The sequence below is a fragment of the Xiphophorus maculatus genome, chromosome 12 (genome assembly GCF_002775205.1).
Source record: "Xiphophorus maculatus strain JP 163 A chromosome 12, X_maculatus-5.0-male, whole genome shotgun sequence".
NCBI classification, from domain to species: Eukaryota; Metazoa; Chordata; class Actinopteri; order Cyprinodontiformes; family Poeciliidae; genus Xiphophorus; species Xiphophorus maculatus.
Window position 1 is genome coordinate 6,846,888 of NC_036454.1, and position 18,264 is coordinate 6,865,151.

The 18,264-nt window shown below is 35.4% G+C and overlaps 1 protein-coding gene across 3 annotated transcripts in view; it reads left to right on the plus strand.

Moving 5' to 3' along the window:
* ksr2 (kinase suppressor of ras 2) overlaps positions 1-18,264 on the plus strand; it is a 109,091-nt gene that overhangs the window by 78,361 nt on the left and 12,466 nt on the right. For 2 of the 3 annotated variants that reach the window (XM_005803834.2, XM_005803836.2), the window contains 6 exons: positions 1,809-2,170; positions 5,023-5,119; positions 5,216-5,349; positions 7,638-7,772; positions 9,054-9,183; positions 10,623-13,494. In XM_005803834.2, the coding sequence (XP_005803891.1) occupies positions 1,809-2,170; positions 5,023-5,119; positions 5,216-5,349; positions 7,638-7,772; positions 9,054-9,183; positions 10,623-10,769 (1,005 nt within the window). In that variant the 3' untranslated portion in view covers positions 10,770-13,494. Of the gene's footprint in view, positions 1-1,808; positions 2,171-5,022; positions 5,120-5,215; positions 5,350-7,637; positions 7,773-9,053; positions 9,184-10,622; positions 13,495-18,264 lie in introns of those variants that run through there. The other variant, XM_005803835.2, reaches the window with a different exon arrangement.

The following is an 18,264-nucleotide window of genomic DNA, read 5'->3' on the forward strand; positions in this document are numbered from 1 at the left end:
TGAATTTGTGAGTGAATGTGAATGGAATGCAAGCAGAGTTCTCACCATCGCTCGTCACAGCCATTTGCGTGATTTTCCCATTTAGCATAATTTGTCTTGGCTCTCCGAGGTGCCTCCAGGTAAGTTATGCGTCAAAAGCAGCAAGACTGCTGCTCGTCAGTTCTGTTTCTGTAACAATGATGGATCCTGAGAAAATGTAATGCAGATTGCTTTGAATTATATCCCAGCTGGCATCTTTGAATAGCCTATTTTCACTCTTTCAGTTCATTATATTTAAAATCAAATCAGAGTTACTCAGCCACCTTTTTCCCCCTCTAGTTGTTTTCTCTTTTTATAACTCCATTTTCTTTGGTAAGAGCCTGAACAGCAGTCTGCATTTCAAACACATGGTCCAGATAACAATGAAGTTCTTTCTTTAATAGGAAGGTACTGATAATCGATAAGCTATGAGTTTATGTTCCAATTGAATGGAATGGAAATTCAGATGCTTCTTTAGCTGTAACTTTTAAACAAGGACATACAGAAAGAATATTTAATTAATGTTTTTCTTTACTGCATTTTTTGGGACATGGATGTCTGTGGGGTTTTGTTGTTAGTTCACTTGTTTTAGCGACGTGCGTTATACATTTTCAGATTTATTTGTATGTTCTTTTTGTAGATGCTAGAACATTTTTTTAAATATTATCTATATTTAATTTCTTTGCCTTTCTGCCACAAGGGATCATTACTTATTAATATAGAGAGCAGAGATTATACCATGTCCCTGTGTGAGAGCAGTCACTAAAACAGGATCTTAGTGTTATTTTTAATTGATAAGACTAAATTGATTACAGAGTTGATGTTTTTAAGCTCTCTTAAGCATCTCATATATTAGGGCAGATAGCAGGTCTAACATAACAAAACTGCAGTCTCTGTGTTTATATCCTAGTGAATGTAGATGCATGTCTTATCTCTGATATTGACTGTCAATATTTTCAAATCCAGCATGACAGAGTCTGAAAGGTCTTAGGGATAAAGTAGAACATCTTGTTAAGATTTGTTCAGCTTTCCTATTACCTGCTGAATGTCTTGTTATGTCCCAAAGCCTAAATGAACCATGGGCATGTCTCGATATGATATAGGAACAATTTAAGCTTTATTTTAAATTGTTTCCTATGTCTCTGTGCGATCTCTAGATTAATTTTTAAGTACCTCACTCATACTGAAACTAGTTAATTTTAAGTCATCTTCACTCACTACACTGTCTACACTGGGCAGTATTGTTGTCAGAGCAACCTGGTAGAGCTTAGTGTGGTGTATTCACTGATTGGTTGAAGGATGAGATTTTTGAGTTCTCAACTGGCCAATCAACCGTCACGGCCCGTCAAACTGAAAATCATCCAGTTCCAGTGATACTCTGGTAGTAGAACGGAAGAATACAATGAATTACAATTGCAATCATCAGTACAATATCTATATGTGGAATATTGCAACCACAAAGGATTGCTTGGATGCAATATTTGGTTGGATATTAGATTCATAGTGGCATACATGCAAATTCTACTTTCTGGTATTATATTTGGCCTGATAGATGGACTTTCACTGCCAATGATGCCCAGAATGGATCTGAATTTTTGTGGCAGAGTTGCAAAAGTTTATGATTGAAGGGGACTTTGTGATGAAGGAAACGATAAATAAAGGCCAGGAAAATGTGGGTTATTTGTTATAAATATGTTAATCCCCATTTCCAACAACAATATCACAATTAGATGTTATTCTGATAACCTACAGTTCTAATACCCTAATTTGTGTTCTTTGCTTTACCACAGAATGAAGATGCGAACGATGAGGACTCCGGCGATGAGTTTGAGGAGATGAATTTGTCCCTTCTGTCTGCTCGCAACTTCCCACGCAAAGCCAGCCAGACGAGCATCTTCCTACAGGAGTGGGACATCCCCTTTGAGCAGCTGGAGATTGGAGAGATGATCGGCAAAGGGCGCTTCGGCAAGGTGTTCCACGGACGGTGGCACGGAGAGGTTGCCATCCGATTGATCGACATCGAGCGGGACAACGAGGACCAACTGAAGGCTTTCAAACGGGAGGTGATGGCGTACCGCAACACTCGCCATGAGAATGTGGTGCTGTTCATGGGGGTGTGCATGAGTCCACCGCATCTGGCCATCATCACCAGGTAGGGAGAAAGATGTTACAGATTATGTTGGAGATGAAATCTGTTGAGGACTGAACTTGCAGTGCTGTTGCATCTCCTGTTTTTATTGTCAAGCTTTTCACAATCAGAAATATTTTCAAACTGACCAATTTATCCGTCAATGGGAGAAATCCCAGGTGGAGATGAAAATCGAACAGACTTGCATAGAAAATGGCCAGACTAATTTGGTATATACTTAATTGCACAGGTTCAAATAGGCTCTGTATTAATTTGATATGTGGGTGTGCTGAACTGCCTGGATCATACTGACAAATTGATGTACGTACAGTATTAAGCCTGTCGCAATGAGAAATTAATCAATTAATTGCATGGTTAATTAAATGAACTCAGTAATTTTCATTTTGATAATTGATATTTTTTAAATGGCAATTTTGCTTAAAGACTTCATAATCCATTTTATTTGGTTGTGTGTGGATTTTATTTTCTCTTTATTTGTTTTTGCTTGGGTTTTATTTTGGATATTTAAAATTTGCAGTGTGGAGTGTTCTGTACAAAATTAAAGTTTTTTACTCTTTAAAACTTGCCATTATCAATGTATCACTTGAAAATAATCTCAGAGCAACATTATTATCAATTATCACAATAATTTCTGGGGCAATTTATCATCCTGTAAAATTTGTAATCATAACAGCCCTAACTGGTATTCCTCAAGCAATGCAAGGTTTAGGAAAGTAAAGAAATCTTTTAATATGATCGTTTGAAATTTTCACTTTTTTAATAAAAATTTTCACAAATTTTATAAAATCGCACTCTACATTATTATTTTAATAACAACATGCTTTTGACAGCATTCATGCGAGCAAGAAAGTCAAAGTCAAATAAACAATACAGTTTTCATTTGTCCAGTGGTTCTGACTTGTTTCATGCTAATCGCATCATATCTGTGAAATGTGTGGTTTTGCTCTGCAGACTGGCAGCTGTGAGGTCTTTGCAGTCAGGATCCTCCTGGCACTCCTTTCAGATCAGCCACAGATCTGCTCCGTTATGGAGTCTCTGACAGTGAAACATGCAGACGTTATGATTAGAACAGGCTGCGACTGTTGCTGAGTAGATGAACCACCCACACCTCACAGCAAACAGTGGGTTTTTCCTGACAGGCTGACAGCAGATAAAGCATTGCAAGTGAACTTGAATGAATTTTCTCACGTAGTTAACACCTTTTAATTATTTCATGGATTAGTGCTTGCGTTCTCACAGTATAGGGAGAGGGGCCTGTTATTATTCAAGGACATCACAAGAAATGCTCTCATTTAATTAATTAGAAAAGCTAATTATGTTCAATAGCAAATTGTTTGGATATTGGAGACTGCCATTGTTATCTTCACACTGAAAAAAAGAGCCACACAGAAAATCATCATCCTCTCATTTCTTCTCTTTCCTGTTCCATTTATTTACAAAAGAATGGAGAATCTCACTGGATTCATATGCACTTTTTTTTTTTTAGCAAACACATTTCTGCAAGAAACACATCTCTGTTTTCTTCACATTTACTGTGTAACAAGTTACATGTTTGTAGTTGTAGTTTTATGATTGCAGGTGATGTCAGATGAAATTGCTGTGAATGCAGGGGAGCTGGCAGATGAGCTGCCTGCCTCTTGGAAACCTTTTCTGGTGATTGCTCAAAATAATAGCAAATGTCAGTATACAACAGGGGGCTTTTTTATCCTGCTTCTACATATCAGACTGATGATGAGGATGAAAATCTTTAAGATGCAACTCTAGCAACCCTATATAGGTCAATGTGAAACTTAGTTTAGTATAATCAAACTAAAATAAAGTATATTGGTTATTTTTAAATTAGGAATTTCTGTTTGCGTGAGTTAGATCATTAACACTGATTGCTTCCTTATTTTTCGATTGTTTCCTTTGTGACTAAGTCTGGATTGATTTTTTGCAGAGGACACAGAACACGTTTTATGCGTTTGACGTCATCTGTGATGTCATTGCTGCTTTTTTACTCATGCACATGGCGTAACCACCTCATTTTGAAACACAGGGGTGAATCTCAGCATGTTAAGATGGCCTCATTAGCTTTTTATTTATTTATTTTTGTCAGAGGTGAAGGTATTTGCCATCGGACACGGGAAGCTGCATTTGAGAAAAAGAATGAAGTGGGACGGCTCCTAAAGACTTGGCTCCTGTCAGCTTGTTGCTATGAGATGAATATGCATGAATCGTGGGCCTCGGGTCCTTTGCTGGTCACCAGTTGGGGTTGAGGGTCCCAAGTGTGAGGCAGTAAGGGGTTGGGTAGCTGTCTATTAAAATGCATTTTCTGAGGGCAGCTCTGGAGAAGTGTTACACCTTCTATCAGAAATGCAGTAATGAGGAAAATATTGTTTAATAATCACAAAATTAAAGCATAAGTTTAATAAAATCTGGATTAACAAAGATTCAGTCATAAAGATCCATTTCAACAAAAACACACTGTATGACTCGGTGTGTTTTTATAAGGACCAATACAGGTTGGGGACACTTTTTGAAGTGAACTACTGAAAGAGATGAACTTTTTATGATTCTACTGTATAATCAGTCCTTCACAGGTTTGCAATGAAGGCTTTACTTATCCAAGTGCAGATCATGCAGGCCATCTTGGTCTCCATTCTGAATGAGTAGGGGAATCATAAAGAGGATCTTCATATCGGACAGTATATAGATAAACTTTGTTGTGAAATGCAACTTTACCTTTATGAATACAGATTCCTACAATCTTGGCTTCAATCTATTTTGTGTTTTACTTTCCACAATGCAGAGTTTTGGTTCATTTTTTTATGCTGATTTTATGCTGATTTTATGACCTTTCTCCTCTCTGTCAGCTTGTGTAAAGGCAGGACACTTTACTCTGTGGTGCGGGATGGCAAGGTTGTCCTGGACGTTAACAAGACGCGACAGATTGCACAAGAGATGGTCAAGGTAAAAAAAAAAAATCAACGTTGATTCCCAGGAACACTTCAGCAGCAAACATCGCATTACAGAACTTTCACCTATCTCTCTTCCCCTTCTTCTCAGGGAATGGGCTACCTCCACGCTAAGGGGATTTTACACAAAGACATGAAGTCCAAGAATGTGTTTTATGATAACGGCAAAGTCGTCATTACTGACTTTGGACTTTTTACCATATCTGGAGTTCTGCAGGCTGGCAGGTAAATATTTTTAAAGCACGTTAGAGACAGAAGCTTACATTTGTTTTGCAAATAAACACCTGAATGCTTAATTAAAAACTGACACATGCAGCTTTTTGCTGTGACAGGGTGATTGGAAACATATTTATACAAGAACACATATTTGGCTTGATTTGATTTGTACTTTACCACCATTATGGTAATAAAAAGCCCATTTAGACAGTATTTAGTCATAAATGTAAGATCTAATGTTGCTACGAAACACCCCCCGCCACACAAAAAAAAACCCCACTATTAATTAGGGAAATGTGAAAAGGAAATATCAACGAAACCGTAGAGTAATTTCCTTCATAAAAACTGAATTCAGAAGTCGCAGAGATGTTAAAAGCCTTCTTGTCTTTTTTCATAGGATTTCCAAGTTTCAAAGATGAGCCTTTCTTTCATCTAAGTTGAAGACAGACAACTTTGATCAAATGTGTATTATCTTCACAAGCTTTTTTTATTGCATTAACACATATTTACAGCAAAATCATGGATTATGCAAAATTTCAAACACTAAGGAATTATTAGGTTTGTTGTGGTATCAAACAGTAATTCAGTAATAGTATACACTATTACTGAATTACTTTTTGATCTTTAAAATATGACAGTAATTACTGAATGTACCAAAATATGCCACAATTACATATTTACATCTGCTCATAAATATCATTGGCAATTTTTACAAAACCCTTAAGTTTTATGCCAAAGGTATAAGAGGGTTTTTAGAAATGTACAATATAGTACTATCAGACTGTCCCTGTATGAAGCCTTGATAAAAAAATTTATTATTTTTTTTACCCTTACAAACTTGTTCTATTAAGACTTCCATATACATCAACCCAAAAGCTTACCAGGATCTCAGGTACTGGATTCTGTTCCTTTAGCACACCGAGTAGGTCAGTAATCTTACATATTTCATTTTCTTTTGTCAGAAAACTGTTTGAATTGAATGTCCTGGGTCCTTCATTGGCACAATAACTTTAAGCTCACTTCCAGCAACATGAAGGAAGGTTTGAAAAGGAGACAAAGAACAATTTTAAGCTCACCAGAAACAGCCTCCTATCTAAATCCTTCTGAAAATCTTTGCAAGGCTGACATTTGTCGTCACAAAACAAATATCTACACATTTATATCTTGAGGTTCTTAAATGGGTAAGAGTACCTAAAAGTGGCATCGGAGAGACTCAAAAAGTCAAAGATTGCGGCGCCATCACCTTTTCTCTGATTAGTTCAATTGTCCTACCTTGCAGGTGCTTGTGTATATACAGAGCATGGAAATTTGATGGTTAGGTGATCCCTTGAAATTGAAAATAAACTAAATGAGAAAAGCAAAGATGGTATGACGCAGCAAAAGAGAAAAGTTGAGATTTTTGAGGTTTTTATAATGAATCAACAATATATAATTACCAACAGATGTACAGTATATGTTTGACTCCATGTTTCTAATAGAAATTAAAATAGAAGATTATAATTAAATAATAAGACACGTGTAAGAAGTCTTGATTAATTGATCATAAGCCAACGAGACTGTAATCTATAGACCAATTTGTAACTGTTTATCTCATTTTTCACAAAATTAAAAGTAAATGTAACCCAAATTTGCCATTCCGATTGGCAACAGAAAAGTAAACCTGGTTTGCTGCTGGCATCAGGTAAGTTTACACTGAGTCATTTTACTCTCTATAAGTAAATACGCCCACATTTGTTGAAACCAAACCAGCGTTTTTATCAGCAAAACACTTTGTAATTCAAGTTTAGTCTTTCTATTATAAAGGAATAGTGATTACATTTACCCTAATCATGATCACAACACTATTTGCACTGACATTAAAATCTACTGCAATAATCAATGTGACACAAGCTGTCCAAACAGTAGCTGTATATATTTAATAATACAAGTCTAAATGTCAAACCACACTGGCCTTAAGCCTCCAGAAACAATAATTATTTTTGCTATGTTTTTTCAAGGAAATTCAAATGCCTAAGGCAAACCTGTGACTCTATTTTTTAATCTGAAAACATGACAACACCACAGATGGCTGAAGACAATATCATGCATTTGCTTGTCGTTTTTTTCCCCCCTCATGTGGAATTTGACACAATGCAATCCTTAAAATTCAATTTAATATATGACAAAGCTGTTTAAAAGCAAACCAGAATTCTGGCTTTTTGGATGTAACAAACTACATTAAAGCAAGTTATCACAATACAACAGGAAGAGACGCACTTTGTAATAATTTTCCGTGTTTGTATCTTCCTGCTTTGCAGCCGGAGAGAAGACAAACTGAGAATCCCCAATGGCTGGCTGTGTCACCTGGCCCCAGAAATTATTCAGCAGCTTTCTCCAGACACAGAGGAGGACAAGCTTCCTTTCTCCAAACAGTCAGACGTCTTTGCTTTCGGGTGAGTGTCCTCTAACCAGATGTCCAGGTCTTTGTTTGTCCGGACGGTGTCTGAGTCTGGATATTTATAGCTAACTGTTGACAATCCGAAAATGAGCAAAAATTCAAGCAGTAGCCAGTGAGTTATAGAAGCAAACTTAGAAAGTTTAATTAAAGACTATAAACGAAGCTACATAATGGAGAGTATATCATTATATAAGCCAGCTACTTAATCAGAGTAAAAGGCAAATATAAATAGAAATGTTAACTAGCATTTTTATAATATTTTTATTAACCCACTTTCTGAAAACTTTTTGTAGTACTCCTTTGTTTTTAGCTGTTTATGAGTAGCTAACCAGATGTCCAGGTGAGCATCTGGTTAGATTTGAAGGTAAATGTTGTTCTTGAAGTTCGTGGTAATAGTAAGTAATATATTGAATTAAATAAATCAGTACCAAAACCTCACTTTCTTACATCCATGTCTTTCTTCAAACCCACCCAGACTGTCTTTGATTTGCTTCATTTCTGCCTTTAAAAAATGCAGTTACACATTTTGAGTGAATTCATCCTACTGAATCTGAGAGTTACTACATATAGATTGATTTTCTAAGTGTCACATAAGTCTCTCAGACAAAAGTCTCTCCATTCTCCTCCTTCAATGACCAATTTTATATGTGCCCTAAGTTGATTAAAAAATCACTTTGGCTCCACTTTCTCTTCCACATCCATTATGGCTTGGTTTGTGGGGGTAGACCCTGCTCTATTGACTATTAACACAACAGCGTTTTCAGACGGTTCTCCCGTATGGATGCTTCATCGCTCTTATTATTCTGAAAGGAAGACAAGCGCAGCACTTGTGCACAATGTCCCGCTGCTCTGTTGGCCTTTGTGCTACCTGGAGGTGACCCCCTTGGCTGTTATGCATATTCATCAACAATCAAGCGTCTGCTTTTATTTATTTTTTCATTACTCCTGGCATTGAGCTATTTTTATTCTACTCAAACATGTTGTACAGGAGTGAAAATGGTCTATTTGCACCAAAAGAAATTATGTGTTTTCTGCATTAACCATATTTACAAATACTCTAGATTCATGATAAAACATATTATCTTAACCTATAAATAACTCTTCAATGTTTCTGCATGGATCCCTTCTATGCACCAGTGTGGTCTAATTTTGAAAGTATTAATTGAATTGTAGCGTTTTTGCTTATCTGAATTCTACTGCTTCATATGATTCTTTAATAAAATGAGATAAGATAGTTCAAAGCAGTGACGCACTCTACTCGTCTCTGTCTTCGCAGCACCATCTGGTATGAGTTACATGCACGTGAGTGGCCTTACAAGAGTCAGCCGGCGGAGGTGATCATATGGCAGATTGGAAGTGGCATGAAGCCTAACCTCGCCCAAACTGGGATGGGGAAGGAGATACTGGTAAGGACTTTCTTCCTTTTTTAACTTGATCATGAGTCACATTTCTGACAGCATTAGTTTCCAAATTATGATGAATTCAAAATGTCATGTTTATATAGGCCCAATTTACACAACACATCTTATTTTAATTCACTTTTAAAATTAGAAGCATCAAACAATATCCAGCAATGTAAACTTTGGACCCAATGCAAAACATTGAACTCTTTAAACCATTATGATCCAACAAATTGATCATGACTAACTAGCATCATACTAATCTAATAGGCTGTATGTTGGTGAAATTACACCAACATACAGACACACTTAGGCACACTGTTTCTGAAAGTGTGCCTAAGTCTAAAAAAGTTTTTAAATTGTAAATTAGCAACATCCATTATTTCATTTTATATAATTAAACTTCAGGGTTCTTGCTGATTAAAGTATGTCTGAAAAAGGCTTGCAAGCAATAATTAAACATAGATAAAACTAGAACGAGTTCTACTCGCAGCTGTGATGGAATTGTTGATTAAATTTTAGCTTTAGTGAGAAAATACCAGTTATTACTTTTTTATTTTGGGGTAAATGGAATGACTGTACTAATACTAAGTCTAGCAGGGAAAGTAAGAGTCGAACATTGAGCTTCTTCTGATTAAAAAATAGGAAACTGCTGGGACTTATGTGTAAAAAAATATAAATGTTTCAAAGCTGTTTTTATCCTTTTCTTTTCAAACCTCACTTATAAAAACACCTCTGATATCTTCTCCTCAGATGTAAATGTTCTCTCATATTTCTCTCCCTACACAGTTATTAGCAACTCTGGTGAAAAAAGAAAACAAAACAACTTAATAATAAATTCAGTTTCTATTGCAGTACCATGATCTTACACTGACAAATTGAAAATACAAAATATAAAGAAATAACATTATTTTTAACAAAATTGCTTCTTTCAGTTATTGGTGATCATATTGTTTCACATTATATAAATACAAAGAACTTTGTAACTTATACTTTACTTCTTAAGTAAGTGAGAATCTGGGACATTCTCAGATTCTCAGAGATTCTCAGATTCTCTGAGAATCTGAGAATCTCTGAGAATTCTCAGATTCTCAGAGAATCTGACTTATCAATTGGGTAATTGACCCAACTTATCAATTACCCATTGATAAGTTGGGTGAACTTATCAATGGGTAAGTTCACCCAACTTACCCATTGATAAGTTGGGTAAAAACCCAACTTATCAATGGGTTTTCACAAAAGAAAACCCATTGAATTAGAAAGGTGTGTCCAAAATTTTTGGTCTGTACTGTATATGTAAATTTTTGCAAGGAAATTACCTCACAAATAGTTACTTGCCGCCTTGAATACTTCTGCAAGGTAATTTATCTTGATCCAGTGAGCAAAACAGAAGTGAAGTGATTTCCATTTTGTTTTGCTTTTGTTTTTTGCTTGTTTTTTCCCAGGATATTTTGCTAATGTGTTGGGCGTACAAGCCAGAAGAGCGGCCCAGTTTCTCCAAGCTGGTAGATTTACTGGAAAAGTTGCCAAAAAGGAACCGCCGCCTTTCCCATCCAGGGCACTTCTGGAAGTCAGCTGAGTATGTCAAATGAGTTAGGCCATAAAACAACAGTCCACTACTTTTACCAATCCGCCGCCATTACTCCACATAAATATCCCACCTCTTTAAAGAATGCACTGAATCTAAAATCCAGTCCAGTGATGACAACTGCCCATGCTGTGTGTATTTCTAAGGAATGTTGGCATTTGTGTGTACAAATGAGTTGACTGTCCACTTCCTCAAAGCAGTTGGGACTCATGTTTTCTTTAATTTGATGTTAAACACACTGTATATTTCTCCTTTATTTTTCAGTCTTTTATAAGTGACTCGCTTGCTTCATTATATTTAATTTGTTTCTTGGATGTATCTTCCTTGTAACTTTCAATAGATCACGTCATCTTAAAAAAATAACATGTCTGAGAACAAATGTATATATTATTTTCACGTCTTGCTTTTTTGTTTTGAATGATCGTAGCTGTTGTACATCACATACTGTGCATATATTCATAACATTGTCTTACCATTCCTTATGTCTATTGGTTCTGTAGACACATTTTGTCATATTTACCTCATGGTTTTTTCATGTATGAATGTCCTCTTCATGTGTTTGTTGAACTTAAATGTCTTTTTATCTCCACCGTAACATTTGAATGTGAAGAAGGCAGTGTCCCTGTTTGAGAATGTGTCAGGCCATTGTTTTGATGAGACTGTTCTCTGGTTAGCCTAAGCTTTGAATATTATCTGTGAACAGAGTAGATGTTAGAACAGCTGCAGCCTTTGAGCAGGATTCCCTCACTTGATGCTTTCCTGTGAAATTTCTGACACTTGAAATGTATCCAAACTGTTGCTAAAACTAAATATCAAATATGCTGTCACTGAGCCCTTTTCACCAAGAACTAGTTCACTTGAGATAAAGTAGGTAAATATAATTGCATATTGTATTACACAAAGATAAAAAGCTAACGCTTGCTACTATGTAGTCAGTTCAGTTAATTCAAGAAATATTTACCCTTTAAATGTGAACTTTCTGAACTCTGAGAATAAAGGTTTGTGTAATTAAGGGATTCCTAAACAGAATATGGAACTAAAAATGTTAACAAGAAAACTTTGAGTGTTACAGGTCAAAATAAATTCTAAATGTTTGTTTTTAGCTTGTACAAATCAAGTCAGGGGTGGTTATAAGCAGTGTTGTAGTCACTGAATAGAAAACTTTTAATTTAATTGTATCCCATGTTCATTAATCTTAAAATAAAAGATTTGCATTTTGAAAAAAAAAAAAATTCATCCTGCAGATGCGATGATATGAAATTGTATGTTTTTCTTTTTCAAAGATTTACTAATTTATGGTTTAAAAGTTCAATGACACATTAACTTGCAAAAGAAAAATGCACATTTGAGTTCTAGAGCTTAACACAAAAGGGCCTAAGAATGATCTAATGCACATGAGGTTAAAAAAAATAAATAAAAAAATACAAAACATGGCACTATGCCATTATTTGCAAATCAAAAGTAAAATCAAAGTCAATCTTTTGCTCCCATGGTTTTAAGGAGGACAAATTTGAATTTGAAGCATTTAGGTGTGTGGCTGCAAAAGTAACACAGTCATATGTCGTGTTTTTGTCTTGTTCCTATTGCAAGTAATCTAGTATACATGAAATTAGAGAAAACTGACTTACAAATAACTTTTCTCCAAGATATGAGAAAAGTTCATTATACAAATGTTGGCTGTAAATTTGATTGAACATTGTGAAGATATTAATCCCTATTTTTGTTTTGAACATGACAGCCTTTTATTCCTCATCCACTTATTTTTGACCGCTTAAGATTACCGTGGAGCACAAAGTAATCTTAAATGCGTAATGTTACTTTAATTGCACAAATATTTTATATAAATATTTTACTTACCTGTAGGTGTTCTTGTTATTGTAAAATAACAAGTAACTAAAATCTGGCAAAACTTTCCCTTTAACATATCAGAAGAGACATATCAAAACTCAGATAACCCCAGCCCAAACCATTTTTCTACTTCATGCTGTATATTAAAGTAGATTTAAATGTATGTCTTAGAGGAAGAGCAAACCTGAGTCATATTATCACGAATCATCACAGGACAGTACATCACATAAGCTGTAAACTGCTTTTACTCTCTCCGGCCACGTCAGACAGGTAGAGACAATCTAATCATGTGAAATAGCCATTTTCCACCTCATTATAAACACATCTGCCAGTGTTTTTAAATGCATATAAACAATCTGCTACTTTTTTTCACCGTATTGTTTGGAAGTCTGTTTGTCTCTTCAAATATGGTTAGCAAATCACTTAAATTTTTACTGTTTACAACTTTCAAGTGCATGAGAAGGACTAACAGAGATTTATTTAAAAAAATAATTCTTCATATATATATATATATATATATATGTCAGCAATTTTCTGATGCCGTTGATCATTAAGCAATTCCATCTTTACATTTACATCAAGCTTTGCTAAACTTTTCTACAGCTTGCTTTAAGAGAAAGATTGTTTTGGTATATTTATAGGTAAACTGAAAGGTCAGGCTGGCATCTTAAATAAAGAGTTACAACCTGTATAGATAAAAAAAAAGTGTCAACAACCTGACAGGAAGTCTGATATATAACATTTGTGCCAAGTGTACATAACAGATTGTAGAATATGTTTTATCATCACTTGCCGTAATATTTATATTCCTTGTGGATTTTTTTGAGCTTTTTTCTTTTGAATGTACAAATTGTGTTGTGTTCTCCTTTTGTTCCCTTTTGTTTTTGTTCATATGAATTTAATTTTCCTTCATTTTATTTCTGATTGCATAGATTCTGTGTTGTTTTTTTCCCTTGATTCTGTCCTTGTGTTGTAGATTATAGCTACCAAAAAGCTTGTATTTACTGATACCTGATGGTCCATGGCTTAGTGATGAGTAGATTTTGGTCATGAGCTCTTTTATTTGCACTCATCCTTTAAAAGTGTATAAGAATAAAAAAACTCTTTTCATTTTGGATGTTTTCTATTTTCTTTTACACAACCTTTATCCATGTTTTACTTTGATGAAAGATTTTTGATGCATCTTCACTGAACAAAGTTAGTGGTTTATTAGCACTTTCTGCCAAAAACATTTAAGTTTTAAAGACTGAGGCATCAAAAAGGATAAGCATAGTTTATTATGTATCTTAATGTTGGATTTGAATTAAAAAAAACAAGCACAAAAATCTATTACTTTAAAAAGACTCTTAGGGGCAAAATATCCATGCAACCATTAGTTTTGTATAATATATGGATATGTTTATATATAATATATATTTTTACGTGAGCACTGGTTCATGCAAAACACTCTGCTTATAAGTGCTATTACACAAATTCTAACCCCCAACTGTCAAGATAACGTACTGGTGGTGAGACTGCTGTGAAACGACAGTATGTGACACAGCTGAAATGATAACAAGCAGGTTTATATTATTTGAAGTTTTAAAAGAAAAAGAAAAACTAATTAACTTGATTCACCCTTCCGGTAATGCCCAATATTAGCTTCTCACATCGTCACGAGAACTTCAATAAAAGAAATAATGTCCTTGGTTCAAGTATCGTCACAAAGCAATTACTAAGTCTGAAACACTGACACTTTGTCATTTCCGACTTTGCTTTGGTAAGAAGAACTAGGAAATCTGTCTGAGAGAGTTATTAAATTAAAAACTCTGCAGGCAGAATGGCAATAAAAGGTCCAGTTTGGCATTCCCCTATATTTAAAGAAGTTGGATTAAAGAAATGAAAAATATTGTGGCAAGTTGCTCAGAGGTCAAATGAGAAAAGAAATCTTTTTATTTAATCTTTTGGAGATACTTCATTGCAAAAGGGTTACAAGTAATCATGTAAATGCACATATACAACAGAAAGCTTTAAATCAGGAATTTGAGCACGAAGCCAGTGTTCTGAAATTATTAGATGTTTCTCTATTCAAGACACTCACATAATAATAATCAGTCACATAATTCGGTCATAACCAGGACTGCAGAACCTAATCATATCCTTAGAAGGCAGTTTAAGCATTTCATTCAAGTTTTGGACCAGGAACCTTTTGAAAGTTTGCACCATCAGCCCTCAATAAATTAGGATTGTGCTTCTCAAACTGATATAAGTACCTCTGGATACAGTGACAGAATCTGCCAAAAATAATCGCAGCTGCAACTGACTTATGGGTGTTGAATGCAAATGCATGTCACACTTTGCTTTGGTCTATTCAATGTGTCCTCATAAAATACAAGTTTTACTATGGTTATGCAAAAGAAACAGAGCACACCTGAGTGTAATTTGACCACATTTAGCACATTTTTAAAGTATGCTATCCTCACGTTCTTACTAAAAAAAATCCATACTGTCTATATTGGTTTCATATGCTGTCTTAGGTCCGAGCAAAAATAATTTCTTATTATTTAGAAAAAAGGAATGTGTTGTGTATTCTTTAACTGAAAAAACACAGAGTAGAGGCTGTTTGTCTTCAGTGCCGTCTGTCAGTTTCTCAACTTTGTTGTTTCATATTTGTTTTTATTTCTTAATTGATAAAATGCTCTCAAAGTCACTCAAGGATAAGTGCCACCACTTTAAAATCAGAGTAAATAGGCACTCATCTTTATCAAGCTAGTTCCCTGTGTAGTTGCGCTTTAACATTTCCATTTGTGCACAGCTAAGATTCAGGTACCTTCTGAATACAGATCACATTTTACCAAATTCAAATGTGGCCCTCGTCAAAGAACACCTCTAATTTTCCTTAGAAAATAGTAGCTCCCTCTATCTCAGGTAAAGCTATGTAAGAGGCTTTATAGCAAATTCATCTCTTATTGCAGAAGCATAATTTGTATCCTGGTTCATATTTTAAGTAATCCACCATTAATATTAGAGAGGTTCAAATACAAACTGGAATCATCAATGTTGAAGCAGTTCAACCAGAACAAATTCTGAGATCTTGGTCTTTCATTTTATGCAACTGATCCGTGAACAAGCTGGCATTTTGATGAAAGTGTGTGCATGCTTTTGTGTGTGTGTGTGTGTGTGTTTGAGTTTCTGTGTGTGTTTCATCTAGCGTCAGACCTTTGAATCCCTGCTTGAAGACACAGTAAGTCAGCGAGGGCAAGAAGCAGGAAAATGGAATGATAGATATATAGATAGAGCTCTAACTGGCTGCACCAGGCAGTCCTCCTTCTCCTCCTCCTTTTTCGTCTTCTGCTCTACTTTCAGTTTTGAAGTTAAGGCTCAGCCACTGAAGTGTAAAGAATCCACCTAACCAATCTCAGGCTGTGGCCCATCAGAGCATGAATGTTTGGTTTATGTGGACATTCTTAAAAGTGTTAGAACCCAGTCACTGCCCAGGGCCTTTTCACTGTGGGTAACACAAAAAAAGAAACAAACTAAACAAAAATTAAAAATTGCATTTATGGTTCTGAGAAAAATTTAAATGCATCTACTGTACTGGTGTGTCTAAATACACTAAAACCTTATAGAAAAGTATATTTATTTAATAAATTCCATTCAAAATCATAACTATTCAGTTCACTTCAGCTTATTCCATTTATTTATATAGAGCTAATTTATAACATATGTTGACTTGAAGCACTTTGCAGAGAAAGTTATTTCAATTAAATCTCACTTACATTCTCACTGATCCTAGTTATCAAACAGTACATTAAGCTCATTCATGTATTATATGGATTGATCAAACTGAGAGAAACTGAAAATAAGGATTTTATTAACTGGAAAGCAAAATAATATAAATCAAAAGAAATAAATATAATTCTGTCTGTAACAACGCTTTTTGAATGAAATTTATAAAACCAATGAAACTTTCAATAAAGTCACACATGCATTTTATGTTGGTCATCTTTTGACAAATAATCTAAAATAATGCTCATGATAAAATAGAAATACACTGCCTGGCCAAAAGAAAAGTCGCCACCTGGATTTAACTAAGCAAATAGGTACAAGCCTCCTATTGGATAAGTACTGCATAGGCGATTATCTTTCAGCTGGCAACAAGTTATTTAACCCCAGCTGATGCAATGAGTAACTCCTCATTTCTTAAACAACCATGGCAAAAGACACATCCTGTGGTCGTGGAAAAGACGTTAGTCTGTTTAGGAAGGGTCAAATCATTGGCATGCATCAAGCAGAGAAAACATCTAAGGAGATTGCAGAAACTACTAGAATTGGGTTAAGAACTGTCCAACGCATCATTAAAACTGGAAGGATGGTGGGGAACCATCGTCTTCCAGGAAGAAATGTGGTCGGAAAAAAATCCTGAATGATCGTGATCGGCGATTACTTAAACGTTTGGTCAAATCAAATCGAAGAAAAACAACAGCAGAACTCAGGAGTATGTTTAATTGTGAACGCTAAAGCATTTCCACACGCACAATGCGAAGGGAACTCAAGGGGTTGGGATTGAACAGCTGTGTAGCCATAAGAAAACCTCTAATCAGTAAGGCTAACCAGAAAAAAAGGCTTCAGTTTGCTAGGGAGCATAAAGATTGGACTCTGGAGGAATGGAAGAGGGTCATGTGGTCTGATGAGTCCAGATTTACCCTGTTCCAGAGTGATGGGTGCTTCAGGGTAAGAAGAGAGGCAGGTGAAGTGATGCACCCATCATGCCTAGTGCCTACTGTACAAGCCTGTGGGGGCAGTGCTATGATCTGGGGTTGCTGCAGTTGGTCAGGTCTAGGTTCAGCAACATTGTGTGCCCAAAGAATGAGGTCAGCTGACTACCTGAATATACTGAATGACCAGGTTATTCCATCAATGGATTTTGTCTTCCCAAATGGAACGGGCATATTCCAAGATGACAATGCCAGGATTCATTGGGCTCACATTGTGACAGAGTGGTTCAGGGAGCATGAGACATCTTTTTCACACATGGATTGGCCACCACAGAGTCCAGACCTTAACCCCATTGAGAATCTTTGGGATGTGCTGGAGAAGGCTTTGCGCAGTGGTCAGACTCTCCCATCATCAATACAAGATCCTGGTGAAAGATTAATGCAACACTGGATGGAAATAAATCTTGTGACACTGCAGAAGCTTATTGAAACAATGCCACAACGAATGCGGGCTGTAATCAAAGCTAAAGGCGGTCCAACAAAATATTAGAGAGTGTGACCATTTTTTGGTGGCGACTTTTATTTTGGCCAGGGAGTGTAGAATCTAACAGCAATAAAAATGTGTTATTTCTGAACAAATCCTGAAGAAACAAAATATAACGTCTATCTTTTCAGATCTGTTATAAATGCAAAATGTGAAAACATAATAGATTTTTTATTTTATTTTTTACCCAAGATACTTATTTTAATAAAAACTAATCTTGCAAGTGTTAACAACAAAATGTATTAATTGGGGAAAAAGACATATCAACTGCTATGGTTTTGTTCGCTTCATATTTTTTCTTCATTTTAAACTATAATCTCTGAGTTATTCATACTGACAATATTCTTACAGAACATTGATAATAAACTGCTGGTGATAAAAATAAAAGTTTTTCAGTGTTATCAAATGAC